This window comes from Vidua chalybeata, chromosome 25, assembly GCF_026979565.1.
Source record: "Vidua chalybeata isolate OUT-0048 chromosome 25, bVidCha1 merged haplotype, whole genome shotgun sequence".
Lineage (NCBI taxonomy): Eukaryota > Metazoa > Chordata > Aves > Passeriformes > Viduidae > Vidua > Vidua chalybeata.
Window position 1 is genome coordinate 2,339,603 of NC_071554.1, and position 25,551 is coordinate 2,365,153.

The 25,551-nt window shown below is 54.5% G+C and overlaps 3 protein-coding genes across 4 annotated transcripts; 2 read left to right on the forward strand and 1 right to left on the reverse strand.

Annotated features, from left to right (window-relative positions):
* The first annotated feature begins 1,768 nt into the window (after positions 1–1,768).
* Positions 1,769–14,024, forward strand: CAP1 (cyclase associated actin cytoskeleton regulatory protein 1). Of its 2 annotated transcripts, none has more exons than XM_053964763.1 (13): positions 1,769–1,815; positions 6,757–6,870; positions 7,108–7,208; positions 7,624–7,701; positions 9,539–9,682; positions 9,800–9,885; positions 9,994–10,099; positions 10,200–10,371; positions 11,009–11,184; positions 11,373–11,496; positions 11,597–11,679; positions 12,147–12,290; positions 12,642–14,024. In XM_053964763.1, exons 2-13 carry the CDS (start codon positions 6,777–6,779, stop codon positions 12,723–12,725), a joined length of 1,392 nt encoding a protein of 463 aa, XP_053820738.1. In that variant the 5' UTR covers positions 1,769–1,815; positions 6,757–6,776; the 3' UTR covers positions 12,726–14,024. The 2 variants fall into 2 exon arrangements, with proteins under 2 accessions (XP_053820738.1, XP_053820737.1); XM_053964762.1 differs by lacking the exon at positions 1,769–1,815 and adding an exon at positions 4,325–5,664.
* On the reverse strand, positions 13,849–18,203 carry PPT1 (palmitoyl-protein thioesterase 1). Its single transcript, XM_053964772.1, has 9 exons — positions 18,087–18,203; positions 17,744–17,853; positions 16,868–16,995; positions 16,547–16,617; positions 15,786–15,888; positions 15,600–15,690; positions 15,383–15,481; positions 15,128–15,199; positions 13,849–14,814 (listed from the first exon to the last, which is right to left on the reverse strand). The coding sequence occupies exons 1-9, from the start codon at positions 18,184–18,186 to the stop codon at positions 14,692–14,694; spliced, it is 897 nt and encodes a 298-aa protein (XP_053820747.1). The 5' UTR covers positions 18,187–18,203; the 3' UTR covers positions 13,849–14,691.
* Positions 18,204–21,073: 2,870 nt separating this feature from the next.
* Positions 21,074–24,069, forward strand: RPL11 (ribosomal protein L11). Its single transcript, XM_053964777.1, has 6 exons — positions 21,074–21,160; positions 21,547–21,697; positions 22,029–22,135; positions 22,487–22,618; positions 22,987–23,097; positions 23,996–24,069. Exons 1-6 carry the CDS (start codon positions 21,155–21,157, stop codon positions 24,023–24,025), a joined length of 537 nt encoding a protein of 178 aa, XP_053820752.1. The 5' UTR covers positions 21,074–21,154; the 3' UTR covers positions 24,026–24,069.
* The last annotated feature ends 1,482 nt before the right edge of the window (positions 24,070–25,551 follow it).

Consider the following 25,551-nt stretch of genomic DNA (forward strand, 5'->3'; position numbering starts at 1 on the left):
AAAAAGTTTCTGTTAATCCCCAGGTGCCTTTGAGTCTCAGTCAGGCTTGAAGAAGTTTGTTTCTGTTGATAAGGAAAGCCATAAATTCCTCTTCTCTGGAAAATTTAGGGGTTTCTGTAATTGTTGTCTCTGTGTGAAGAATTCCTTGATTATCTTCTCCTTTTCTAATAAAAAGAATATCTCACACACATAGTTTCTATTTTAACTACTAACGCTTAATTTTGATTACAAAACTACATTTACTATATTATTAAAATGTTAATACAGCATAACTTTCAGCATAATACATATAGTAAATATCTGTGTAGAGCCATATAATATGCATTTTTCACACTCGGCCACACCTTATCAGGGGCTTCAAGGTGGGCTGGAACAGGACTTGGGCCAATGGGGTTACAGGTACCTGATACTTCAGGGGAGGGTTACAGGTGTGGGATGAACCATGCACTGGGGGGTGAGACAGGACATTCCATTGGACCTTTGGGTTTATCTGTGGGTAAAGGGCATTGTCTAAATCAGAAGGGGGGATTGCTTTCAATTTGGCTGTACTATTGTTTTCGAGTTGTTCAGTAATTAAGCTTTGGTATCTCAAATCTTGTTCTCATCTCAGTATCTGTATTTTCTAACTCTTTTGCCAGGCCATCATGTTTATAGGGCTTTCCTATTTCCTCTTCCCCAAGAGTCCCGCAGCGGGAGCCGGGGAGCCGCGCTAGGTGTCAGCAGAGCCCCGCCGCCGGCTCGGGGCGAGCCGTGACCATCTTTGGTAGCGCAGCCGGGCAGGAAGCGGCGGCCGGGGCTTCTCCTCCTCCTCCTCCCCAGGCTGACAACGTGTCCCAGCCACTAGTGTCCCGTTCCTCACCGGGACACTGTCCCAGCCATTACCGGACAGTGTCCCGTTCCTCCCGCGGACAGTGTCCCAGTCCTCACCGGACAGTGTTCCATTCCTTCCCGGGATAGCTTCCCATTTCTTCCCGGGACAGTGTCCCAGTCCTCCCCGGAAAGTGTCCCGTTCCTCCACCGCTCAGCGTCCCACAGGACCTTTCTCCCACCCTGCCCGCACCAGGCTCAGAGGGGCCTTGACCTCCGCCCGCGCGGTTGCAGCCAGGTTTTGGGGGGACCCGGTGATCCCTTCGGCCTCCTCCCAGCCCCAACAGAGCCCACCCCCCCGCAAACAAACCCTGTCGCTGCAGGAGAGGGACAGACCCCTCCCCAAGGGGGTCTCCTCCCCCCTAACCCCACCCTGGCGGCATCTCAAGACCCCAACCTTCAGCCTTGGCCCTCTCCTAGAGGCTTCATCCCAAAGCACCCCTAACCCTTTCGGGGGGTCCCAAACCTCCTGAGGACCCCCCTACCCCGACAGCCCACCCCGGGGGGGTCCCAGCTGGCCCTGCAGGGGCTCTCGAACCCCCCCAGCCCTTCTGTGTGACCCCGCGCGGGTCCCGGAACACCCCCAGCCCCTCCGGGGGTCCCGAATCCCCCCGGGGGTCCCGGGCCCCATCCGGCCCCTTGGCCCCGCCCACACATTAGACCCCGCCCACGACACCGCCCATCGCAGGCACAGGCCACGCCTTCCATTCAACCCGCCAATCGCAGAGCGGCATCCGCCCCGAAGCTCCGCCCCTTCACCACGCCCCTCAACCACCCTGACCACACCTCCACCGCCGTCCGCCAATCGCGCGGCGGCTGTCCCGAAGCCCCGCCCCTCACCGCGCCGCGCGCGCCGTGCGCACATCCGGCGCGCGGGGCGGGGGCCGGAAGCGGCGGGCGCGGCGGGGCTGGGCGGCGCCGGGAGCGGCGGAGCGGGAGCGGCGCGGGGTGAGCGGCACCGGCACCGGGCACGGCCGGGCACGGGGATACGAGCGTGGGAGGGAGCGGCACCGGCACCGGGCACGGCCGGGCACGGGGATCCGAGCGTGGGAGGGAGCGGCACCGGCACCGGGCACGGCCGGGCACGGGGATCCGAGCGTGGGAGGGAGCGGCACCGGCACCGGGCACGGCCGGGCACGGGGATCCGAGCGTGGGAGGGAGCGGCACCGGGCACGGCCGCGGCTGGGAATCCAACAGTAGGAGGGAGCGGCACCGGGCTCGGCACCGGGCACGGCCGCGGCCGGGGATCCGAGGGTGGGAGGGAGCGGCACCGGCACCGGGCACGGCCGCGGCTGAGCGCGGATCGGCACCGGGACACGGCCAGATCTGGGGGCGGTACCGGCGAGAGTGAGCGGGCATCGGGATCAGGACCGGACACGGGCCAGCCCCGGGGGCAGTACCGGCGAGCCGTGAGCGGGGACCGGGCACCGAAGGACCCCCGGGCCGGTGGCGCAGAGCGGGGGGATCCCGGACCGGGAGGCGGGAGAAGCCCCGGCCCGGTTGAGGGGGTAGATCCCCTAAAGGCGTTGGTTTGGGGCTAATGTGGACAGAACGGTGCGAACGCCCCCGCGGGGCTCTCACCGGAGCGCGGGGCTCGGTTACCGGGGCTGCACCGACTCACCGGGACAGGCCGGGGCTGCCAGCTGGCTCATCCGGCTTTTCCCCGCTGTGCCGCAGCCTGGAGCGAGGATTTTTGTGCTCCACACCCCGGGCACCGTCTCCATCTCCCGGGGGTGGTTCCCGTCCTCAGCCTGTTGCTGGTTCCTCCTCGGCGTTCTGCGGGTGCTTAGGATGGGATAAATGTGTGGTTCCATCGGATTTTGTGATAGCCAAGTGGGAAAATATTAATTTCAGGCATTGTTCTGCACGTCGGGTTCTGGAATCCCCCCAGATGCCCTGAAAAACCAGGAATCCGTGGTGTCCTGACACTGCTGTGTGTGCCCGTTCTCTTCCAGAGGCCAGCCTTGTGTCCCTGGAATATTGCTGAGCTCTCTGAAAGCCAAAAATACCCCCAATTATTCATGCAGAAAGTTCAGCCAAGCGGCCCGTGCTGGAGCAGGCACAGGAGGGATGCTGAGCAGCTTCCATGCTCGGAATTCCTGATCTGGAGCTCGCTGCTGCATCCAGCCTCGCTCAGATCCCAGATCCTTGGTTACCTCGCTGCTGGATCCATCTCCCTGACAGGGAAGGGAAGTGAGAGGAGTGTGGCAACTGAGGCTGGCAGGCACAAACCTCCTAATTCACATAACTGTGCTGAAAAGGGAGCCTTTGCTCCAGTACCGAGCTTTAACCCCCTCTTAACCTGCGAGTAAAACACCAATTAACATTTTTAATGGCTTCAGGAGGATCTGTTGTATGGGAAAGCTGGAACAGGGGCCAGATGGATTTTTTTTTTTTAAAGGACTCTTGGCTTTCTAAATAAAGTGGATCTGAAATAGCAGGAGCAGCCAGCACGGGTTCTGGCGCAATGTCAGCAAGTATTGTTGGACTATAAACAGCTGAGGTCTCTGTCCTGGCAGCTGCTGGGACCAGCAATAGCTGTCTTGTGTTCATGGCTGCTCCTGACCACTGGCTAAATTCAGGCATTTGACTCCTGCCTTCCTTCAAACCATTCCTGCCTTGAGGAGCTGAACTGTTTAAAAAAAAAAAAATTATTTTCTTTGGGCTTTTGGCAGATATAAATGTTGGAAATCATCTGGTAGCTGATCCCCTGAGATATTCCAGTGTCAGCTCAGAAATAAACTGTGGTATGTTCCTAATTTAGTTGTCCCATCTTTATTTCTTTTGCCTGTAGAAACAGGAAGTAGCTGATGCAAATTCCGTGGTGCTGACAGCAGTGTGTCGGGCTCGGTGTGAGCAGAAGCGTAGGTTTGACTTGCTTTGGCTATAAAACCAGCATTTGTGTCTTCCAGAATGTCTAAGAAAGGACTCAGGTTAGCGTGCTGTCTCAGGCAAGCAAATCATCTAATTTTTGGTGGATTTTCTGAGAATTTGCTCACTCTGAGGCTGGGACAGGCCAGCTCCATGATGTTCCCCAAACAGGAAGCTGCTCTTGCTGTGATGTGCAGGGTTTGGGGTAAACTGATGTTTTCACCAATAAAATCCCTTCCTTTTATTGCTCTGCTCAGCCTGTTTGTGGCACAGCGTGTCCAGAGCCCTGTTCCCAGGCTGTGATGGGAATAAAGGGCAGTTGATAGATGAACAAATGTGCTGTGAAAAAAGGAATGGCCCTTCTGGCCCTGGGTGAAGCTGTGTTTGCTGCTTCCGCTCCACTGCTAATCAAAGTTCAATTGAATCTGAACAAGATTTAAATCCTGTGTTGTGATCCTGGAAGGGAGAGCTGCATCTCCAACCCTGCACAGGGAGCTGGAAAAGTCTCCCTCATCCCTCTGGAGCACAGGGTGGTGTACAGAGCAGAAATTACTCCAGGATGATCTGTAGAACAAAAAAAAAAAAAAAAAGCCTCCTGGATGGTCTGTGTGTCTCATCTTCCTCTTCAGAGAAGGGAAATGACATCTGATTGTTGGCACTGAGACCTGTGAAGTCGATCTGTCACTTTCTGTCGAATTATTTTACATTCTAACAGGCCAGTAGCCAAAACACTGTCTAGGTGCAGTCCGGTCCAGCCGTGTTGTTGTTTTTATTTTCCTTGCTGAATGTTAATCTCTGGGTTGCAATCTCTGATTTACTTACAGCTCAATCTTTTTATTTCACACCCTATGGGTATCCAGGCAGCAGAAATAGCTGCATCCACGGGGCAAAGAGCACAGGGAGGGTGAGTCAAGAGGAGGGCCCTGAGATCCAGGACTTTGGGTTGCCTGCACTTAGCTCTCATTTTGCTGCCAATTTACCGACTGACTTATCTTTTAAGTTGCCCTAATGCCACCCATTAAAAGGAAATTAAAATGAGTTCACCATCTGCCTGACAGCAGCAGGTTTGCAGAGCTGCTGTGGAGCACTGGGAGTCGATGGCTCAGGGAAAACAAGGCAGGACTTGTCAAATGGCAGCGAGAGGGAGGAATGCGAGTCCCAAGGACGGCACTCGGTGATTCTGGGACGTTGATCCCACCCAGAGCTCAGGGGATGTGCTCCCCGCAGCAGCTTCCTTTGCTGCTGGGGGTCGGAAGCAGCTTTCCATCTGGGCTTTCTGCTCGGTAATCCCGATCCGAGCTGCAGTTTGCCACCGGGTAACGGGGCTGATCAGATTAGAGCCTCGCCTGGAATGCGCCGGGGATCAGCGCTGCGGAACAGGCGGCTCTGTGCGCCCGCTGTCCTTTCCCTGTGCCACATCCCTCTCTGAGCATGGCACAGCCACCCTAACAGGTGGCTCTTTTGGGGGCAGAGCCCACACTTTGTGAGCGAGCTGGCAGCGGGGGCGGCAGAGCCAGCGCGGCTCGCTCCTGGCTGCGCTCCCACGGGAAGCCGCGGACGGAGGAGCTGCGGTCGGGCTTTCTGCCTGGCTCAGAATTAAAGAAGCAGAGCTGATCGTTACTCTGATGACAGGGGGGGACTGCCGCGGAGTTTCAGCTTCTCTGGACTCTTGTTTTGTGTGGGTATCTGGAAGCCATCCAGCCGCTCTGTCGGGTTTTGTGCACAGTCTGTCCCCGGGCTCAGCGCGGACGGGAGGAAACCGCTTCTCTTCCTCCTGGAAGGGGGGTGGCCTCTCCCCTGCCCCCCTTCAGCCTGTCCTGCTGCAAGCAGGCAGAAAAGGGGTGAAAAAAGGCCTTGTTTGTCTTGTGACATCAGTGCTGGGCTCCTGACTAATGCTGGACCTGCCCCACATCCTCTGGAAATGAGGTGAGAACGTGCACTTTGAAGCAGCAGGGCTGAGAGGGCTTGTGAACAAAAGCAAAACTCGAGTGAGAACTTGAGGTTTCCTCTCAGAGGGGATCCAGTGTCAGTTCAGCTGAGTAAACCCTGCCTTCCTCCTGGAGCATTGTAGGGGATGTTTTGGGACTGACCCCCTCCTCCAGGCAGGGGTTTGAGGTTCTGCAGGCTGCAGCAACCCCTTCAGAAGGAAGCTGTGTCCAGGCCACCATTGTGATTCATGCTGTAAAATCTTTTGATGAGTGGTGATAAGATAAAAATGCCCTTGGTGACTTTGCTGCTCCCTCCCTGCATTCCCTGGGCATTACTCTGCTGGGAGCATGACCTGTCTTGTTGCTTGGTGCAAAGCAGTAATTAATGGAAAGTTTGTGTGACTTTTAAGACTTTTTCCAGATGACATGCAGCAAATGGCTCGCGTGCCTGAGTCTCTTTCCTGTGCGGTGGCTGCAGAGGAGGTTCTGCAGACACCAGAGCTGCAGAGGAAGAACAGGGGCTGTTGTTGCAGAGGCAGCTCTGCCGCCTCAGCTCGTGCAGCTGCTCCCCTTGGTGTGTGCCAGGGTGGCTCAGGCTCTGTGCTGGAGTGGTGCTGAGCTTACAGATGCTCCTGGGAGCAATTCAGGACTCCAGGAGGTCCTTCCAGATGCATTTGGAGATTCAAACCCGGTTGTTTTCACCGGGAGTGTGTGAGCTCCCAGCAAAGCAGTTGAGCTGTGTGGTCACAGCTGGGATTTTGGCCAGGAGCTGACTGCAGCGAGAACCTGGTGTCACTGTGGTGTCACTGAGTGGTGTCACTACGAGGTTAGAAGGTGGAAGTTTTATGTCCTTACACATGTAAGGAGTGCTTAAAATGGAATAGAAACTATTAAGGAGTGAGTGTGGCAACAGCAAGAGGCTGTTGTGTAACCCAGCTGTCTTTGCTAATGTGAGGGTGCACTGCTGGCTGTCCTCAGGGTGCAGAGCTGGGCAGGAACGATTCTCCTGGAACTGGTAGAGCTTGTACCAGACAGCCATAAACCCTCTGTGGCACCTGGGGATGGAGGTAATTGTCTCCTGTCTGTGCAGGTTGTGGACAAGCAGCAGACATGGAGAGGCTGGTGGAGCGGTTGGAGAAGGCTGTGGAGCGCCTGGAGACCGTGTGCCAAGGCCCTGGCATGTGTGGAGATGCCCCTGCCAAAGGTGAGGCCCAGGGCAGTGCCAGCAGCCGTGCGGAGCTGGCACAGGGCACACTCTGGGGGAGCTGGGAAGGGCAGGGGAAACTGTCTGGAGGGGGCTGCCCTGTGGAGATAAAAACTCTGTGGCTGCAGCACTTCCTCAGCTCCGGGCTCAGCCTCCTGCAGGTGGGAGGTGCAGCCCAGGGCTGTGGCAGCCTGTGGGGTGCTCCTGGTGATTCCTGTGCTCTGTTTTTTTCCACAGGAGTGGCTCAGTACGTGCAGGCTTTTGATGCCCTTCTGGCCGGGCCGGTGGCCGAGTACACCAAGATCAGCAGAGAAGTTGGTGGGGATGTGCAGAAGCACGTAAGGATTCCTTTTCCCCCTCTGCTCTGGAGGTGCTGCCTGTCCTTAGGGCTGGAAGGGCCAAATTTGCTGTCAGAGTCTGCATTCCTCTAGCACTGTATCCCAGGACCTTTATAATCCCTGAGGATTCAAAGCAGATGCCCAGATAACATCCAGGTTGCCACCTACACACTCAGGATGAATCAAACCTTCTCCTGGAAATCCTTAAGTGCCTGGTTGTGTACAGACCTTGGGGCAGGCCTTTAGGAGGCCTGAAAACTCCCCAGCCCTGAGCTGTGACACACTGGTGAGGTTCCTCTGGGGATGGCTTTCTCCAGGAATGTGCTTTGGGGTCACTGTGGCTGGTTCCTCACCGGTGGGATGATTTGTTCATGTGGCACAAGGGAATCTCCCTCATGTTTGTGTCTGTCCTTAGGCTGAGATGGTCCATGCAGGCTTGATGAGCGAGAGGGCTCTTCTGGTGGTGGCATCTCAGCATCAGCAGCCAGCAGAGGTGAGTGTGGGGAAATCCCTGATCAGAAACCTCTGCCCTCGGGGTCAGGGGTGGCTGTGAGTGTTGGGGGAACCTGGGCTGTCACAGCTGGGCCAAAAGAGGAACTTGTGGTGGACTGGGAACACTTGCTGAAGGCATGAACTGCTCTGGATGCTGCCCAGTACTGGGCAGAACCCTGGATGTTCTGGGAGCTGCAGAACTGGCGTTTCCCTGTTGTTACAGCAGCGAGTGTTGTGGAGCTGTCAGAGCAGCCCGGGGCTGTCAGCTCGCAGCCTCTGTCTCCAGTTTCACCTGGCACCAGCTCTGCTCAATCAGTGCTCCCTGAGAACCTGCAGACAGGATCTTGTCTGAGCCAGGAGCCACCCTGGGATTTGTGTAGCTCCTGCTTTTCATTATGAGATGCTCAGAGACTTTCAGGCATCAAACTCCTCCAGGAGCAGAGCAGACACTTGTATCTACTGAATGGCCTCTGAATAATGGCTGGGCTTTTAGGATTGATTTGTCCTTAGCAGGTAATTTAACACTTTACCCTGGGCTGCTGCTTCTCAGCAGGATGTGTGGCTGAGAATCTGATCCTGAATGCATTGGCTTTTCCCTGCTGAGAACTGTTTTTCCCGAGCAACAGGATCCCACCTTGCTTTTCTTTGCAGTTATTATCTCGCTCAGTCGTGGCTTCTACTGTTACATTGTGGGAGCTGGATTTCTGTGCTCCTTTCCTATTCACTGCAAAATAGATCTGCATCTTTTTCCCCAAAATCAGCAGGGTTGCAGGGTTGTTATGTTCCACCAGGCTTGCTGGGGTGCAGCTCTGTGCAGCCTCTAGCCTGAGAATCTGCTTACAAATCCCACGGACACGTTATTTAAATAAAGGATTGTGAACAAAGAACAGCCCTAATCTAGGGTAGCTCTTTGTGCAGGTTGTCTGGCAGGAGTCTAATTCTGGAGCAGCCAGTTTAAAATGCAAAATGTGTGAACTCTCAGTGCTTGTGTTGAAGAATTTCCCCATCCTGTGACTGGAATGTGCTGCTGGGCTGGAGCTTCTGAAAGTGTGGCCTGGCCAGCGGTGCTTGGGACCTCTCAGTTTTCATCTAAACAGAGGAAAGAGCAGCAAAAGCAGAAGCTGAGGCTTTGGAAAACAAGTTTTGTCCAAATTTGTCCCTCTCTGCTGCCACCAGCAGGAGACTCTCCGATGCTAAAGGATGGAAAAGTTGCCTCAGAGGCATCTCTGGAAACATGGAACTGGCTCTTTGCTGTGCTCTGACCCCAGAGCACTTCTGGCACTTCCAGTCAGCATTCCAAGGGAACAGCACACAGGAGCAAATTTTTACCATCCAAATACTAAAGGATTGACCTGAGAAATAACTGGAATCCTCAAATTTGGCTTGATGGGGGTGATCTTTGAGCTTGCTGGGACTCTGGCTGTGGGGCAGGCTGTAGGTGCCAAACCTGCCCAGCACCCCTTTCTCCGAGGGTTCATGGAGGAGAGGGAAAATTTAACAAACTGTGTTGGAACAAAAGAACCCAGGAAAGGCAAATGCTATTTTTGTCCTCGTTACTAACAAGCTTTGTCAGTGTCTCCTGGATTGAACATGAGTCACAGTTCTTGGCGTTCTCCCATGGTGCCGATCCGATGGGAGCAATGACTTCAGCCCTGGAGGAGCTGGGCTGTGGGACCAAGCCTGGTTTGGAGAGGGCCAGGCCTGGACAGGAGCTGTAGCAATCACTGGTGCCAGTTAGAATCTTGTTCCAAGTCAGCACCGCCTCAGCTGTGCAGCCGTTCCAGAGCCGTGCTGATTAATCTCCTTAATTGTTGCTGTCCCCGTGTGTTGTTGTGCAGAACGCGTTCTCAGAGCTTCTCAAGCCCATCTCGGAGCAGATCCAGGCCGTGCAGAATTTCAGGGAGAAGAACCGTGGCAGCAAACTGTTCAACCACTTATCAGCAGTCAGCGAGAGCATCCCAGCCCTGGGCTGGGTGGCCATGGTAAGGGGTTTGGTTCCAGTGGGAAGGGCTTTTCCTTGGGCTGCTGGGGAAAGTCTGGTGGGCTCTGGAGATTCTCCCTGGTGGCTGCTCAGTGCCAACGTGTTCTTTCTGCTCTAGGCTCCAAAGCCTGGTCCTTATGTGAAGGAAATGACTGATGCTGCCATGTTTTACACCAACCGGATCCTCAAGGAGTACAAGGATGTGTAAGTTCACCTTTTCTCTCAGGGGTGGTGTTGAACTGCTGGGGCTGCTCCAGCATCTGCCCACAGCCACTTTCCTCGGCCTTTAATTCCTCCTCTTTGTGTTCTCAGAGATAAGAAACAAGTGGACTGGGTCAAAGCTTACCTGAGCATCTGGACAGAGCTGCAGGCCTACATCAAAGAGTACCACACCACAGGGCTGACCTGGAGCAAAACAGTGAGTGCTGGCTCCAGCAGGGAGCCCCGGGGCGAGCCTGGGCTCCCCTCGGCAGGAACGGAGCCAGTGCGAGTGCCTTTCCTCTTCCCTGCTCTTCCAGGGTCCTGTAGCCACAGCAGGGGCTAAAGCACCACCTGCCCCCCCAGCTGGGCTTGCACCCCCACCTCCAGGGCCTCCCCCTCCTCCTGCCCCCGTGAGCTCCAGCACAGACGACTCAGCCTCGCGCTCGGCGCTCTTCGCCCAGATCAACCGGGGAGAAGGGATCACCTCGGGTATGTCGGGGGCACAGGGAGGGAGGGAGGGACTGCTGTGCTGCTGCTTCTTGTGCTACTGCTCCTTGTTTTCCTGCTGCCCCTCAATGCACCTGCTTGAAAAGTACATAAAAACCCACCTGGTCCCAGTCTGGGGCTGGCAGCCAGGGGCAGCGCTTTCCCAGGGACAAAGGGAGCGCTCCTGGGGGAGAATTGTCACGCTCACCTGGCAGGTGGAGCAAGGCATGAACTTCCAGCTGTAAATACCTGAGGCTGAGCCCTTTGGTTGCCTGCATCTTTCTGGTACAAAAAGTGCAATTTGGCAGGTGTTGTTTGCACAAATTTTTCCCTTTTTTGTGTTGCCTGGTGAGCACGTCAGTTCACGAGGCGTTGGGCTCGGGGCTTTTTCCAGCTGCAGAGTGGAAGAGCTGGCACACTCTGGTTCTGTGGTTCACGTTGTGTTCTTGTCAATATTGCACCAGCATTTCCTGCTTCCTCCTTCTCTTCCTGTCAGTCACGCTTGGGCTCAACTTAGCCCCAGTCTCAGGAGTTTGTGTTTTCACAAGTGTTATCTTGACTGGTATAACCACTGATGTCTGGTGTTTGTGGAGCTGCATTCCTGGAGGGAGCTGGCTCTCAGGTTTGCTTTCTCTTGCAGGCTTAAGGCACGTCTCAGATGACATGAAAACCCACAAGAATCCAGCCCTGAAGAACCAAGGGGGCCCCGTGAGAAGCGGCCCCAAACCTTTCACTGCTCCCAAACCAGCCTGTAATGCTAATCCCTCCCTGAAGGCACCTCCATTGCTAGAATTAGAAGGCAAAAAGTGGAGAGTGGTGAGTGCCTGGTGCTGGCAGGAGTGGGTTTGGAGGGATGGGAGCTTTGGAGAAGCAAAGGGGGCTCTTCTGGAGAACTTTCTCCTAAGAGGCACCAGCCTGAAGGCATGTGTTTGTTTTTAAAGGGATTTTAATGGATTAATTGCTCTGCATTCAGAAAATGAAGTGTGTTTCCCCTGCCTTTTCAGGAAAACCAGGAGAATGCCACTAACCTGGTCATCAGTGACACAGAGTTGAAGCAGGTAGCATATGTTTTCAAGTGCACAAACAGTACACTCCAAATCAAAGGCAAGATCAACTCCATCACCCTTGGTGAGTGGGGAGAGCCCTGAAAGCTGCTCCTGCCTGCTGGTGTGTGTGCAGGAGCTGGAGCATCCAAAATCTCTGTGCCCTGATCTGCTTTTCTTTGCAGATAACTGCAAGAAGCTGGGTCTGGTGTTTGATGATGTGGTGGGCATTGTAGAGATCATCAACAGCAGGGATGTTAAAGTCCAGGTGAGTGACCTGTTCTCCCTCCTGGCTCTGGAGCAGTTGTATTCCAGACCAGGAGTGTGCAGCTGTAGAGAATATCCATGAAACACCCTTGGGAAAGGGCTGAAATTTGTGTCTTTGAGCTGTTTCAGGGTTTGGGTAAGAGCTGAGGCTCTTGAGAGGTAGAAAGCACATTTGGCTGCCGAAGCAGGAGGCCAGCAGTAGGATTTATTCCAGTTCAGTTTGGGCATCTGATTTGGGATGGTCATTTTGCCCAATGCTGGCTCAAGTTCTGCTCTAAAGAGGTCAGAACATGAAATTGGGGAAAACTGCAAACAAAAACTTTGGATTTTTGCTAAAGGTGGGAATATTTGAATCCTGTGCGATCGTCACAGGGAGGGCTTGGAGTCAAACCTCTTGCCTCGAAAGAAAACACACCAAAAAATGCTGTGGCTGTCCAGTTTAACCTAATTCTGCTCTGGCCCTGCCAGGTCATGGGTAAAGTGCCAACGATTTCCATCAACAAGACAGATGGGTGCCACGTGTACCTGAGCAAGAGCTCCCTCGACTGCGAGATCGTCAGTGCCAAGTCCTCGGAGATGAACGTGCTCATCCCCACCGAGGGGGGAGACTTTGTAAGTGCTGCTTTGGAATCCCCCTGCAGCCCTGGTGGGGCTGGGGGATATTGGAGCTGTGTCTTGATAAAGCCCTGCAGGGAGCATTGGTTACAGTGGGGCAAAGTTTGTAGAGTTTGGAGGTTGTGAATGATGATCTGATTAAAAAAAAAAAAACATCTGTAAATAAGATTATTGCTGGTTTGTGAGAGCTGCTTCTTCCTCAGGATCTCTTGGGGGGCAGAACAGGCACCAGTGATGGTACAGGAGGTAACACAAGCTGAGAAAAGAAATGCCTGAAGCAGTGGGAGTGGTTACTAATGTCAGCCTTAAACTGATTTTTGACAACAGCTTTCTGTTTTTACCCTCCAGACTGAATTCCCTGTCCCAGAACAGTTCAAGACAGTGTGGAACGGTCAGAAGTTGGTTACCACTGTGACAGAAATTGCTGGCTAAGCCGAAAAGCTCCAAGGCTCACGCCCTCCCCTGGCCCTGCTGTGGGACAAATCTGCTTTCAGATGATTCTCTTAGATTTCTTGTACCTTTCTGCTCTCAAACTGCTTCTCTTCTACCCGAGAGACACAGCTGCCTGCCATCACTGAGATTCCTCTGCCTGGGGCTTGGGGTAGGTGGCGGGTCAGTGGTTGTCCACCTCTCTCAGCAGGAAGGTGTATTTTTCTCTCCCCTTGTCCCATCTAACTGCACCAATCGATCAGTCTCGGTGAACTTCACAGCCAGTCCTGGCAGTTGGCTTTCAGAGTGTTGTTTTCGTATTGCCTTTAAGCAAAACTGTTCATGTGAGAGGAGTGTTGTCCCCTTTTTAAGGAGTAACGGTGTCTGTCGGAGTCCACAGTACCCAGCCCTAGAGCAGCTGTCCTGGGAAGCTCCTGCAAGCTGCTCATTCCAGCTCTCTGGAGCAGCTGGTGCCATCACAGGACATGGGAACGGTTTTGTCGGACCAAAGGCTGAGGACCTGGGCCAATTCCACCCTGATTTCTCTTCCATCATTCCCACTAGCTCAGTGCATTCCTGATTGTGCCATGACAGGAGGCTTTCATTCCCCAGTGCCACAGGAAGGCTGCAGCGGTGTGGCCACCCAGCAGCCTGGCTGGTAGCTTGGAGCTGAGCACCTCTCATTCCATGAGCCCTCCACCATCACAAGGGAACCTTTCCCCCAGGGCTTCCTTCCTGGAGCAGCTGAACTCAGGTTCAGTCTCCCAGGATGGTTTTTCTGAATCTGTGCCCTTCCCCAGAGGCAGGAGCTCCTCCATTCCAGGTCAGTAGTGCAGAGCTGTAAATACCCAAGTTGGATCAAGTCGGTTCATCACTCTCTTCCTCATCTGCAATCAGCCCCCACTGAATCCTCCCCCTTTTTCCCCTCTGTTGCTTGGCTCTTTATTTTGGTGGAAGCTCGTAGCCTCTGTTCCAGGGCCCTGGAGCAGAGTGATGGATCACACAGTACTGTACTGACCCATAAAGGGAGCTGCACGTGCTTTGACCTTCATTTTTCCAACGCCTCGGGTGGCATAAGCATATCTTAAATGCATTTCTTCTGTAAAGTGTCAATGTTCTTTTTCTCTAGTACAAAACTTACAAAAAAAAAAAAAAAAAAGAAAAAATTATGCAATTTTTTTTTTATTTTGAAACTGTCCTGTGACTTGTACTTGTCTTCTCCTGAGGCTTGTGAAAAAACCTTTCTTATGTACTTAAGATTATACAGAAGATAGAATAAAGTTAATGCCAACTTGCTCATTACTGTGACTCTTGTCTCTTTTTGGGGGCACAGGGGAGCTCAGGCAGGACAAGGTGCCCCTCTCTGCCTCTGACCCTGCCTTGATTCCTTGGAATACTTCCCCAGAATTTTCTCAGCTCCCCTCCAAACACAGTCAGCAATTGTTCAAGCTTTTATTTAGTTGGTTAGATGGCAAGTTCCTTATTGATTTCAGTTGTACAAAAGAACACAAACCAAGCCATTAGTTGAAAACTGTTCAAGCTGTTAATACTGCTGAATTCCAAACCCCTTTTTTTTTTTTTTTTTTTTTTTCCCCAGAAACCCCTAAATTTGGCCTTTTTCCCCATCCTGAAGCATGGGCTGTAACATGATTCCCCTGCATACAACCATGAGTCTTGCTGATCCCTGCACTGGTGAGCTGGGTTAATACTGCCAGTGTGCCCTGCAGGAACAAGGGGTGGAGAACAGCTCGAGAACTGAGGTGGATTCACCAGGCTCTGGAGTGTGTCAGAGTCAGGGCAAGGCTCAGCCCAGATGGGAGTGGAATTCCACCCTGGCAAACCCCCTGAGCTAAACCCCACCCTGTTCCTCCTCCCCAAATCCTTGCAGGCTTGGATGCACCGAGTGCTGTTGCACAGTGGCTGGTGTTAGTTACAGTGAAAAACCCTGCCCAGGGCTCCCAGGGGAGCTTCACTGGAGGAAGGGGAGGATGGTGCTGTCAAACCACTCTTCTGAGAAGTGCAGGTGATCCCCCTTCACCCCCAGGAACACCAACTTCCCTGCTTTGTCCATCTCTTGCAGCCCCAGGCGATCCTGTGGGGAGAAGGGGGAGATTCCACCTCTGCTCTTCTCCTCATGGAGGGGAAAAGGGATTCCAGGGGACTCTTGGAGCAAGGCTTGGAACAGGAGCAGAGCTCATGAAACACTGAGGGGCACCCTGAGCCAGGCAGGAACCTCCAGTGTCATTCCCTGGGTCCCAGCAGTGCCAAGAATGGCTGGAGGGAAATGTCCCCCCCAAACAAACAGCTCCTGGCAGGGGGAGGCAATGCCCCAGGAGTGACAGGAGCAGAGCTGTGGGACCCAGGGACAGTAAAGAGGGGACACAGCAGAAGCCCCCAGAACTCACCTCTTTGTACAGCGAGGTCTCCTGCAGTGGGATGGTCTCCTTGGCTTGGCCACTTTTGTAAAACCCAAACCACTGCATAAAAATGGGTAAAAAATGAAGGAACAACTGCTGAAGGGCTCCCAGGAGCCAAGCAGGCTTCCAGGGCAGTGTCAGGCCTGTGTTTGTGCCCAGCCTGCCCCTCTGCAACCTCCACTTCTGCCACCAAAGGACAAACCAGAGACAAGGAAGCCCCAAATGCTGCCCTGCCTTCCTCACCTCAGAGATTGGAGGGTCCACCATGGTATCGTTGAGGAATTTCACCATCACAAATTTTTTCAGAGCCATCAGGTTTTTCTTGTAGGTCTCATTGATGCCCTGGATGGAAGCAGGAGAACACATCCAAGCCACTGCAGAGCCCAGAGACAGGGAAACTCTTCAGCTTCAACCTTCCCAGGCTCCTGCCATCCTGCCCACAGGTCAGCAGTGTCCTTACCCTCTCCTGATTGATGTCAGCCAGGAAAATGCTGTTTTTCCTGTAGTCCTCCTCCTTCAGCGGGTCGTGCCAATACTCTGCTTGGACCAAGCTGCAGAGGGGACAAACCAAGGCTCAGCCTGGAAAGGCAGAGCTGCCCCTGTGGGGGATGAAAGGCAGAGCTGCTGGCCTGGGGGATGTACTCACTGCTCCTGCACAGCCTTTGTGTAGGCTCCCAGATCCAGGGTTTTTCGGATCCAGTCGCAGAGGTGGGAGCTCTCCCCAGGACAGCGTGGGAAGCCGTACACCCCTGGGCAGGACACAGCTCAGTCAGCCTAGCTGGGCCCCTGGATCCCTCCTGCTGCACAACAACCACCCCTTGCACAGCAGGAGAAAGAGTTAGCCAGGTAATCAGGCAGCTTTTAGCCCTGTAAGCTCCTTAGACAGCCCTCCTGCCCCGGGAGCTGTGGCACAGATAAGGGATGGGGAGTGCTGGGTGCTCCCTACAAATCCTCCCTCTCCACTACAAACAACCTCCAGGAGCTGTGGGATTCTCAGGGCAGAGTATCTGAAATTCATTGCCAGCCACTCTTAACTCCACACTCCTTAATTCCTCTTCACAGCTCTCTTTCCTTGGGGCTTTGTCCTTCCAGATGCTGATTGTAAAATACCCTTGTGTCCCAGAAGGTTCAGTTTCAGAAATTCCCCACAAAATCACTCATTCCAAGAGCTCCCAAGGTGTGTAAGAACCCTACCCAGGCAGTGATGCCAGCTGCTGACAGAGGTCCCTTTCCACTGCCAATTAAGCAAGATCAAGGTAATTAAATCAGCAAACACTAATTGGGCCAAACACATCACCAGATCCAGACAGCAACAAAGGGACGATTTAATTGGTAAGAAAGTGCTCAGAGTTCAGGAAAGAGCCCCAAAAGGTGCCCAGGAGCTGTGACAGCTGCAGGGGATGCTACCTTGGTGTTGTCCCCCGATGGAGATCAGGCTGAGCATGGGAGGAGCAGGGCACCTCTGGGCCACAGCCCTCCTGTGGGGGAAGAGCAAGGAGCTGAGCAGAGCGTGCCCAGGCCACAGGAGCAGCTTCTGTGTGGGCTTGGGCACTTGTGCAACGTTTGCCAGGGGATTTAACCCTGCCTGGAAGAGCAGGAAAACACAACCTGCCCCTTGGAGCCTTCAGGAATTGAGCACTTTGTGTCTGCTGAGCGCTTCTGAAGGGTCTTAAAGGAGGAGCTGAAGGCAGCAGAGGCCCTGGAGCTGGGGCAGGAGGGCAGACTTACAGGAACTGGCCTCCCTGGGAGAAGCCCATGGCGTTGTAGCCTCCCTGGAGCCGAGGGTCCGTGGCCAGCTGGCTGCACACCTCCCTCACCTGGTCATTGACGTTCATGAAGAAGCTGTTCTCCATGTCCTGGGGGGGCAGATCAGGATGGATCATTTGGACCTTGGCTGTGGCTGGTGCTGTTTTCAGCTCTACAAACAGATCACTGGCATTTGTGGTTTAGAAAGAAGACCTGAGCTTTCACAGGGACGGAAGTGAAATTCCAGTTCTGAGAACTCCCTTTACCTTCACTTCCCTTTCCCTTCTTGCTCTGCTTGGCAAAACTGTCTCACATGGGACACTGGCATTCCCCCAAACTCCTTCACAACTTGAATCTCTTCAGATTTTGTTCATATAGGTATAAAACTTAAAAATCAAACTTCTCCAGCACCCCAAAAATCACCTGCACTGCACATGATTATTGAAAGAAATTCCACAGGCCTACAAAAACCTGTCAAAACCCGTGAAGGTGCAGAAGTGTGTAATTTATTACACACTGAAATAAATAAATGTTTGCAAATCGAGAAGCATGGCCAGGGATGAAGCTTTGCCTCAGCACAGCATCTATCCCACGTACTACCTGCAGTGCTTAGAGTGTGCTAATCAGTGGATTTGCACATTAATCCAGTTTAGGTCAGGGATTTGTTTTCCCCCAGTGCTTTTCTGCAGGCATTAGCTGGACTTTATCGGGTTCTACCTGTCAAAGCTGTTTACCTCACCGAGAAGAGAAAATGAGCAGGGAAGCACAGCAGGAATGCTCGTGGAATCCTGTTAAAACCACGGGCTGCAGTGTCAGCCCCACCCCTGCACGCAGCCGCGCGGGTGACACCCGGCTCACCTGGATCAGGTTGCTCCCGATCTTGAGCGACAGGACGTAAATCCCCGGTATTTTTTTCTCCACCAGTTTTTGGATGTAGCCCATGCTCACCGGATTGCAGCAGCTGTCTCCTGCGAGAGGGAACACCGGGATGCGCCACCACGCCACGGCCGCGGGCCTCACCTCGCCTCCACAAACACACCGCGAGCCCCGCTGCCACGGGACCGGGAGGGAAAGAACCTCCCGGCTCCCGCGGAGACCGGCGGTCCGGAGGGGGACACCGGAGCGAGAGCCCCTCGGTCCTGCCCGGCCCCCAGCCAAGCCCCGCCGCCCCCGCGGCCGCTGGCGGAGGGTCCCGGCTCACCCATGCCGTGCCAGATCACCAGGGGCGTGGCGGCGGCCGCGGGGCCCAGGCACAGCCCCAGCAGCGCCAGCACCGGCACCGCCGCCCTGAGCGCCGCCATCTTGGCCCGTCACATGACCCGCCGGCGGCAAGGGGGCGTAACCTGGGGGCGTGACCAATCAGGGGCGTGGATCACAAACTGGGTGTGGCTTACCGGCGGGGGCGTGGCGCTCCCCCGGTACGCGGATTCGAGCCCCGCCGATCCCGATCGCGCCCAGAAATCCCAAATCTGTCCCGCGCCGCCCGGGACACGCAGCCAGGAAAACCACGAGGCCGCTGCCTGTGCGTCGCGCACGTGGCACTGCATCCTCTCTGCCCTGCCGTGCGCTGGGAGTGAGCTGGGGCACATCCTGGCTGATTTCCTCCGGCAGCAGCCGTCAGGAAGTTCTTCTCAGCGCCAAGTAAGGACGAGCCTTCGTCTGCCACCCAGCCTTTCCAACAGCCTCGCGTGGCCTGTTGTAAAGCACTTCCCATTTCCTCCCAGGGGATGCTGCTCGCAGCCCCCTCCCTGGCGGCTTGGCTGCAGTCCCGCGGTCATTGTGGTCCTTCCCACGCCGGCCTCGGCAGTAATCAGCATGCCAGGGGCAGGCATCAATACCAGCCACGTGGATATTGCACATCTCTGCCCTTCCCTTTCCCAGTCCCACGAGGCCTCTGCAATTCCTGCTCTTCCCTTTTCTTCTGCTGGCATTGGAAGGGGGTGAGATAAAGGTTTTAAATCCTCCCCATTCTTGCAGGGACGATCCTAACGTTGCTCAGCACCGCAGGCAGCATTCCCGCAGTGAGGGAAGGGACAGGAAGCAGCCGCTCCTCTCCCTCCTTGCGACAGTTTCCTCCCTGCCTCGCTCAGGAATTCTTTGCTCTCTCTCCCCAGCCACGTGGGGCTCCTGCTGGGAATCACAAACACCTCTGGCACCGTGACAGGGATCAGTGCTCCCACTGCAGCCGGACTTCTCATCAGCCAGGTGAAAACCTGGGGCCAGAAACCAACAGCTCATCCCTGGGTAAAACCCAAACCTGCTGTCAGCAATGGGTTCCTTTCTTTGCACTGAATCAAGAATGACACCGAGCCCACCCCCTCTCCCAGAGAAAATGTGTCGTAGCACCTGGCAAAACAGAGCTCTGGACTATTCTGGGGACAGGGATGACTCAAAGCAGGAAGAGCTCCACATGGGACCCCATCTGGATGTATCTGGAGATGGGGAGAGGGTCGAGGGAGTGGGTGAGTGGGAAGCTCTGTGCCAGGCAGGAAAAGCTTCCTGAATTCAGCAGAGAAATGCCAGGATAGGAAAAGTCTCTCCAAAAAGATGGGAGGGTGGGGAAACCTTCCCTGGCAGGGTGGGCAGGCCCTGGCACAGGGTGCCCAGAGCAGCTGTGGCTGCCCCTGGATCCCTGGCAGTGCCCAAGGCCAGGCTGGACACTGGGTTTGGAGCAGCCTGGGACAGTGGGAGGTGTCCCTGCCGTGGCACGGGTGGCACTGGATGGGCTGTAAGGTCCCTTCCAACCCGAAGCACTCCATGGTTCTCTGATTCTCCGTGTCTGGAGTTGAGCAAAGCTCTTTGCTGCTGGCAGGAGTCAGGAGCAGAAGATGGGACGAGTTAACACCACCACGTGGCACGGTGGTGTGGTCACTACACAGAGACAAAGGGAAGGGTGACACCCCTGAGCTCTGTTCTTGTCCCCCAGGATCCCCAGAGTGGCTGGAACAATTCCTTCTCCCTCTCTGCAGCCCTCAGCCTCTTTGCCTGGTCTTGGCCACAGCCAGACCATGCAGGCCTGGGCAAAGGAGGGCCCTGCTGTGGAGAGAGAGCCACGGAGGGGAGGGGGCACAGCAGAGACCCTCAGCCCCCTCTGCCCAGCTCCTGGTGCCAGCCTGCCCCCCTGGCCCCGGGCTGTGCTCGTGGGGAGCAGCCCTGCAGCACGGACAGATCCCAGACGGGATCCATGGATTGCTGGAAGCCAGCCCAGCCTGCAGCTATTTCCAGCAAAGCTGTTCTTGCATCAAGGAAATCCATAATGAAGCAGCAATGGTACTTTTTAACCAGAGGCTTTTAACACCTTCTGCACGGAGACTCCTGACACTTTTTTTTCTCTTCTTAATGAGACAAGCTGATTATTCATTTATCCTTCGTCCTCCCTTAGAAGCAACTGGGGCAAAAAATAATTGATGGCATTACAGAGCTTGGGCTGGCAGCCCTGAGCACGGCTCTGGGAGGCAGGGAAAGGGGATAAACAGGGAAAGCCTTGAGCTGGTGCCATCCTTACTGAGTGTGAGCTTCATTGGAGGCATTTTCTGCTCAGGATGTGGCCACTGAAGAGAAGCTTGGACTCCAAAGGGGTGTGAGTTTTGGCTGCCCCCTTCCCAGAGAAGCTGGGAAGTTCTGCTGTCCCCTGGGTGCAGCAGGGAATGGGCTGCCAGCCCAAACCCTCCCAAACGGTACAAAATGAGGATCCAGATCGTAGACAGAGCTCTTGAAACCCAACAACACTTTGCTGAAGGAGTTCTGGGGATCTGAGGCTTACTTCCCCTGATCCTTGCTCCAAGGAAGAATTAATTTTGTTTTGGATTTTCGCTAAGTCACGTCTATCCTAAGTCAAGAACTATTATTTCTTCTTTTTCTATTTTTTTTTGGTCTCACGCTCTGCCAGTGAGAGGGTTCCCAAAAGAAACCGAGAGGAAGTGTAGGTGGGACAGCTGATCCGAGCGGGCCAAAGGGATATCCCACAGAGGGAAAGCCATTCCCAGCACAGAAATTGGGGTTCAGGAAGGGTTCTGGCATCAACCAGGGCTGGTGAACAACTGCACTGTGCATCGCATGTTTGGGTTGTTTTTTCCTCCCTCGGTTAATTGCAATTACTGTTAATATTTACCCTAATTACTGTATTTGACTCTGTTTTCAATTATGGGCATTAATGAGCGGGGGTTGCCATGGCAACCCCGCCCTCCGCCCGCCAGGGGGCGCCGCCGCGCCGCGCGCTCCCATAATCCCCCGCGGCCGCGCCCCGCCCGCCTCTTCCCCGCCTCCATCATGGCGGTGAGTGCCGGAGCCGCGGGCCGGGACCGCACCGCGCCGTCTCCATCCGCCACCATCCGCGCTCGGCAGGGCTCGCCCGGGCGCGGACCGTGCGGGCGGGAGCGGGGAAGGCCGGCGGGAGACGCGCGGGGGCGGGATGGGCGCGGAGGAGCCGGTGGGGCGCTCCGAGGGAGCGGCTGCCGTGACAGGCCGCGGCCCGCCCGGTGGCGGCGGTGCTCCAGAAGGGGCCGCGGCGCCGGGGTTCGGGCCCGGCGGGGAGCGGGGCGCGGTGTCCGCCTGCGGAAGCCTTTCTCCGGACCCCTGGCGAACCGTCCTGGGGCTGCCGGGGCGAGCGGCGGGCCGGGCCCCGGGCACCCCCGGTTACTCCCGGTGTGGTCTCTCCGCAGCAAGACCAAGGTGAGAAGGAGAACCCGATGCGGGAGCTGCGGATCCGCAAACTCTGCCTCAACATCTGCGTCGGGGAGAGCGGGGATCGGCTCACCCGCGCCGCCAAAGTGCTGGAGCAGCTCACGGGGCAGACCCCCGTCTTCTCCAAAGGTGAGGGGCTGCGGAGGAGCCCTGGCTGTTTTCTCGGGTGTTTTCCCTTTCCCGTGGGTGCGGCGGCAGCGCGGTTCCCAGGAAAGGGCTCCTTGGCAGAGCTGCTGAAGAACTGGGGGGGCTTCAATATTCAGTGACTTACGCGCGTTTGTGTTGTTTTAGTTCTGTCTCCAAACTCAGGCTGCCGCTTTGTCAGCATCCCTTAAGCCGGAATGTGAGGCTGCCTCGGTTCTTTGTAATTCCCTTGAATTTATTGGGTGTTGAGAAGCTCCGAATCCCCCGGGTGGGAATTCTGTGGCTGTCCCCTAAGTGTGACTGTTGCTGCCCACAGCCCGGTACACGGTGAGATCCTTCGGGATCAGGAGAAACGAGAAAATCGCTGTTCACTGCACGGTTCGTGGGGCCAAAGCAGAGGAGATTCTGGAGAAGGGGTTGAAGGTGAGGATTTCGGGCTGGATCTTTGGTTTGTGAAAGAACAGAACTTTTTCTTTCTGACTGAAGGGGTGTGTGCTCCGAAATGTTGCAGCTGATCTAGGTCCAGGTCAGATACACGGGATGAAGTGTTCACACTGTTTATCCGGGTGCTGTTTCAGCCTTATTTAAGAACTAACTGGTGCAGCAGCTGATTTCTTTTAGGGTTTTGTCTTTGCTGCTGGGATTTGGAAGTAAAATTTCTGGGATAAAGACTAAATGGCTTGTGAGCGAGTTGGGGGTCTGGTAGCAGTGGGCAGGAGTTTTAATTCTGCTTCCAGTCAGGAACAAAATAATGACCAAGAACCAACATTTCAGGTGCGAGAATACGAGTTGAGAAAAAACAACTTCTCAGACACGGGGAACTTTGGCTTTGGAATCCAGGAACACATCGACCTGGGCATTAAATATGATCCCAGTATCGGTATCTACGGCCTGGATTTCTACGTGGTGAGTATTCCCTGTTTTCTGGGTTTGTGGGAAAGCTCCAGAAAGAGCCTAGAATGAGCACTGGCTCCCATGGACTTGCTGGAAGATAAACTTGGGTTTTGTTGACGTTTTTCTAATCTGAGATTCCCAGAGGTGCCATAAGATCCCTGATTTATGACAAATCTCACAAAGCCTCTTCAGAAACAAATCCTGTTGCTCTGACAGCACCTCCTGGGATAACATAGCAACAGCAGGGCTGTCTTTGGGGAAGGAGAGAGCAGCAAGGCATCACTGATGAGGAAATTCCAGGCTTCCCTCCTGGAAAACTGTTTAGTTTGAGAAAACAGAAAGTGCCAGGATGAAGCAGTGCTGTTGGCTTTGTCCTGCAGGTGCTGGGCAGGCCAGGCTTCAGCATTGCTGACAAGAAACGCAGGACTGGCAACATCGGGGCCAAGCACAGGATTGGGAAGGAGGAAGCCATGCGCTGGTTCCAGCAAAAGGTACAGCCCATCTTTGGTTTTGTATCCCAAGAGTTTCCTAGCAAGGAGCAGCAGAATGCCTCACACAAGGCTGGAGCAAATCACTGGGCAGATCTTGAGTGCTTAAATTGTAGATTTTTCCTGTCCCACAGCAGTAGAAGCTGCTGCTACTAAATAGAAACGTTTGAGCACAAGTTTTGCTTTTTTGGGTGTGCTGAACTGAAAGAGCAGCTATTGGCAGGAGAGCTGGGAGGAATTACCAGCTCTTCTGTAAACAGTTCCCACAAATTTTGGAGGAGCTGCATGTGTGTTGTGGATCATGAGTGAGCAGGGAGGGTTAGGATTTGTTGGTCTGACACAGTTGGAGGATGGAGACATCCACAAATAAAACAAATTCTTGAGCTTATCTGTCCATATAATGAATAATAGGATAAAGAATGGGATCTGGTGAAAGCTGGGTTGGAAATCTCAGAGGTGGGGACTGCTGATAGTTTCTTAGGGTTTTTTTTTGATAGAAAGTGTGGAGTCTGCCTGGACCTACACAGGTCACACCCTGTGCAGGGATGCCTCCTGCCTGATCTTGCTGAATTCCTGTTTCCCCCATCCTGCCTGGTTGTGCTCAGTGTGGCACAGTTACCCTCAGGGCTCAGATTTTGGGCTGGTCAGACCAGCCCCTGGAGGGTGTGGCTGCTTGTTTCAGGGAGCTGCTGAGCAGATCTTCCTGCTCATCTGAGCACAGCTCCCTTGGACATTCCAGCACAGCACAAAGGCAGTTGGCTGCAGGAAAACTGGGCTTCCATGTCTGTGTTGGCTTGGAATGACTCTGGTGATTCACGTTTTCTGCACAGCAGCACTGCACTTTTACCTGATGGTGATTTCTCACTTGGTTCTTTTTTTTTTTTTTCTTTTCCCCTCACAGTATGATGGCATCATCCTTCCTGGTAAATGAGCAGTTCCTGTTACCAGAGAAGTAAATAAATTTTTCTAACCCCTAACTAGTGTTGTGAATTTTGTGGGGAAGCTGATGGGAGCGAGGGTCCTTCTCCTCCACTATTATGGTTTGGCTTTATTCTTCTTTTTCCCCCTTTGTATTTTCCAATCCAGTGCTGCAGGCTGGGGAGAAAAGCTCTTCTGTCCTGCAGCTCAGGGGACAGCGACCCCAAACATCAGTGTGCTTCCTTATCCAGCTGTCCCCCACCCCCAAGCTCAGTGTGCTTCCCTTGCTGGTGGCAGAAGCCACATGGAGCTCAGCTCTTTACATGCTGGTTGCTGCCAAGGCCACAGAGCTGGACCTGGAGGGATGGTGGGAATTATGGTGCAGCACGAGACACCCACAGTGGCCTCGGGGAGCTCCTCATCCTCAGCACACTCGTGGAGGTCGGGGTTGTAGCACTGCACTCATTTCTGGTACCTCTTCCTGCTCTCATTCCAGCCTCCCAACAAGGCACCCTTCCAGCAGAGCCAGCATGGCCGTGCTCACCCCTGTGGCTTTTCAATGTTCCCAAATCCCATTAGAATGTCCAGTCTGAAACTCAGCTGTGACCTCACCTCCTCCGAGGGAGCTGGGAGCAGGCAGCAGATGAGGGAACAAATCTGGACAGAAATTGCTGTTACTGCTCTGCTCACATGTCTGGGGCTCTTTATTGCGCTTGGCCACAAAGATCAGGTTTCTTGGAACTGATTAACCGGGAGGGAAGGGGGGCATTAGGAGACTCCAGCAAGAACATGGAGAAGGGAAAATTTAGGAAAAGTCCCTGTCAGGAAAGAGGACTCAGGGCTGGGCTGGAGTGGGAAAGTGGCAGTGCCAGCATGGCCAAGCTCAGCGTGCCAGGGAGAGCAGAGGTGACTCAGAAGCCACAGGGATTCAGGAGCAAAGTCCCATCCCTGGAATTGTGGTGTTTCACGGGGCTACCCCCATTTACACCCCTGAGACCTCGTTTATCACGGTGTCACATCCTGGAGTGGGTCCTGAAACTGGGACCCAGCTGCTGCTCTCTCTCCGTGTCTGGATGTGAAATGGTTCTGACACCAGCTCCTTTTCCTGCAGGTGGGTTCAATCAGAGCCTGAGTCACAGCCAACTCCCAGCCAGCCTGGAGAACTACCTGGGCACTGCAGCTCCAGACACTCTTTTGCTGCTAATAATTCCTCCAGTTCCGTTTTAGAAAGCAACAAAAACCTTTTTCCCCATTTTCCATTATTCAGCAGCTCCTGGCCCCACACAAGGTCTCTGCTGATCCTGCCAGGTGTGTCCTGGCTCTCATGACTCACCCACAGGCTGGGGCTGCTCTTACCTTGCTCTCAGACAGGTTTGTCCAGGGGGAAGCTCTGCCCAGCGCCAGGATTTGCAGGTTGAGGCACACAGACCCTCAACTTTCCCCAGACAACATCTTCCTCCCTCCTCCCAGCCAGCTGACTGCTCTTACCACTTCTACACTTACAGCAGCCTTTTGGGTTGGTGTGAGGTCAGCCAAGTC